The sequence below is a fragment of the Poromitra crassiceps genome (assembly GCF_964638095.1).
Source record: "Poromitra crassiceps genome assembly, chromosome: 6".
NCBI lineage: Eukaryota > Metazoa > Chordata > Actinopteri > Beryciformes > Melamphaidae > Poromitra > Poromitra crassiceps.
Genome location: NC_139627.1, coordinates 48944458 through 48947710, shown reverse-complemented (window position 1 = coordinate 48947710; position 3253 = coordinate 48944458). Strand labels below are relative to the sequence as shown.

General features: G+C 44.1%; 1 protein-coding gene across 1 annotated transcript in view; it reads right to left on the bottom strand.

Annotated features, from left to right (window-relative positions):
• Positions 1–2789: 2789 nt before the first annotated feature.
• LOC310777954 (dynein axonemal assembly factor 11-like) overlaps positions 2790–3253 on the bottom strand; it is a gene marked incomplete at both ends in the record, with an annotated part of 1395 nt that continues 931 nt past the window's right edge. Inside the window, one exon of the mRNA XM_083638288.1 lies at positions 2790–3253. This exon is cut by the window's right edge and continues 931 nt beyond it. Coding sequence (XP_083494414.1) covers positions 2790–3253 — 464 coding nt within the window.

Genomic DNA, 3253 nt, shown 5'->3' with positions numbered 1-3253 from the left:
GCCCCGGTGTACACTCCGCTACTGTCTGTCAGTGCTCCTGACCAAGGCAATGCCAAAAGAACTGGAGTTGGTCCCCGGGCTCTGCACTGCGGCTGCCCACTGCTCCTAGTTCTAGAAAGGTTCCTAGTAGAGGATGGGGTCAAATGCAGAGGATGAATTTCCCCATGGGGATAAATAAAGGATTAACTTTTTGGGGCCGGTTGTGCATGCACAGCCAGGACCCCTACATTCGACTCTGTCGCCGATTTGCATATTTGAGCAACGATTCAGGTTCTAAATGTCTTTCCACACTCCCAGCATGCATTTCGGCATAAGCAGAGGCACAGAAGCAGAGAAGACGCCATAAGCTCAGGAAAGTTTTTTACAATTTAAAGTTTTATTTCATCACTAAATTAATTTCTGATGACTTTTGATGCCTACAAGCAGGGTAGTAGGTTTCAATAAGTGCCACTTTACGAACATTTATGGCGAAAAATGGCAAAAAGTTCCAGAGCACAATTGGCTGCATCTACATCAACTGTGTTGCTGCGCGCATAGCGTACTGACGGTCATCTGTCTATCTGTCTGCACGCGCGCACACACACACACACACACACACACAGCACCGCAGCAGGCAGAGGAGAGGTTTCTACACACCGCCGACGAGACTAATCTCTGCTCTGCCACTTCGAGTGCACAGCGCTTCTGTCTCCCTCCCACCGTGTGCCGTGTTCGCTCTCTCTCTCTCTCTCTCTCTCTCTCTCTCTCTCTGAGAGAGAGAGAGAGAGAGAGAGAGCTCTGTGTCACTTCCTGAAAGTCTTCGCTCTTAAATGTTTATATACTTGGCCAATACCTATCTATCATACAAACAAAGCAAGCTGCCAAACGGTAATGTCTTCATTTAATTAATGTAGAACGCAAAACATCGTTGTTTTCATGTGTGTAAGCTATGGATGCATGTTGTGTGATTGGAAACTGTGTGCACTGTGTACAGTTTGCATAGACTGAAGGTGCGTACTTGTGCGTACATAATGTATGTTTTCTAAAGGTGTACTAACTCACTGTAAAACATGGAATGTACAATTTGTCAGAAATAGATTAAAAAAGAATTAGGCCTAATTATTAAAATCTAAAGTAACCGTAGTTATTGTAGAACCTAAATGGTTTCATAATTGGGAAAATAGGTCCAGATAAATAATTCTGTTTTGGATTGCGGTGCGTGGGACCCTTACATCATGTCACAGCTTGCTTTTCAGTTTGAGTGTGGAAGAGGCTGTCTGACAGAAAGAAAAAGCAAAAATAATAATTGAGGAAAAAATAAAACGGAATTTAGAAATAAATCTAAAGGATCTCATTGCTGTGTTTTGTCTGTGTATAAATAGTTGGTGGTACAGGACATCGCCATGCAGTGCAGAAATGGAAATTTTACCATGCACCGGCCCTATGCCAGGTTTCGACCTGGCCTTGTTTTAATTGCCAAAGTGGCATCTGTCTGTCTGCGATTTTTGGTCACGTTTCTGGTCCCACATTGTGAGATTTGTGATGATTTTGGTCTATAATGATGTCACTGATGCGGTCACAATGTCTATAAAATCATCAGTGATGTCACTCGAGCACTCGATGATGTAATCAGTGATGGTCACTCATGCAATTGTGATGTCACTGATGATGTCATAGACATTGTGACATCATCAGGGACATCACATTGTTCGATGATGTCATCATGACTAACCTATTTATATTAAAGGAACACTCCGCCCATTTTCAACTAGCTTTGTATCATTAGAACATCAGTAGTATATCAGAAAACTGTAAACTGTTTTAAGTCTGTCATTTAATTTGACAGTTATTGAGTGTTAAAGTGTGGACCAGTGACATCACTGGTCCACACTAACTCAAATTAATAACTCATTAACTCAAATCAACTCTCAATAACTGTCAAACTAGATGACGGTTTTGAAGTCATTCATCTAGTTTGACAGTTATTGAGAGTTGATTTGAGTTGCATCAGTGATGCAAAGTTGTGCACTGACTAATGTCACTTGAGCACTCCATGATGTCATCAGTGATGGTCACTCGAGCAATTGTGATGATTTTATTTTCATGTTACTGTTCTTTTTGAGGACCAAACCCTGTAAGACAAAACTCCCAATTCAATGTGTTTAAACTACAATGGTATGTGTATGTAGGCTGCTACTCTATACATGTACCTTTGTACAGAAGGCTACCGTAAAACTTAAATTAAAAGCCTGGGCGTTTACTGTAATTGCTTCAATCACTGAATTCACTGAATTCCTTTCGCACAAAGTTCTTGCTGAGCAAAGATTGGAAATAATATAAATTCAGTGGCACGGTGGCGCAGTGGTTGCGCTGTCGCCTCACAAGAAGGACCTGGGTTCGATTCCCGCCTGGGACGCTGAGGGTGTGTCCCCATCCCCATGTCGTCAGTGCCTATGGCCCAGGTGGTCGTCAAAAAGGTCCTTTCTGTGGGGAGTTTGCATATTCTCCCCATGCTCCCCTGGGGTTTCCTCCAGATAGGAACCCCCCACTAAAAAAAACATGCATTTAAAAATAATAATATCAATGTGTTTATTTGAACCAGTATGAATAGTACTTGGATAAAAATGACCGTATAGAGATCTGGTTTGACCGCGCCACCTGCTTTTTAGTGTGTGCAGAACCATCCTGTTGATGGCTGATGACATCAACGTTTCTCAGCCAACAAGCTTGTTGAGCATCCAAATATTGGCTGAGGAAATGGACGTCACTATAGACTCTAGAAATCTAGTTCTCTGCTTTGAAGGGATGTTTTATATGAGCGGGGGAACATCAGGATCGTCGATGAACCCTTCAGAGAAGCAAGTGTGATCTGTGTCAGCGGGCTGTGGCGTCCCAGATGTTTCCAGTGGAGCTGAGCACTCTTCTGCATTGTGGCGAGGGACGATGTTGGCCAGGTCGACGGCGGTCTGCCTACTGGGGTCGACCTCTAGCCTCTCATGGCCGGGACTGTTCCTTTTCTTCTCCTCGGGCCTGATGTTGTTTTGACGTGCTCTGGCTGGACGTGGGAAGCTTTCTGTCACTTTGATGTCACCTTCAGCCTTGGGCATGGTGAGGACCAAGTGTCCGCTGGTCTCGGACCTCTTGGCTGTGGAGCTGTCAGGCTTTACCTCAGCAGGCAGGACCAGCTGAAATATCTTTCCTTTGACAGTCACTTTGGCGTACGTCGGCTGAACGTCCACGTCCAGCAGCGAGGAGTCCATATGTCTGTACACTG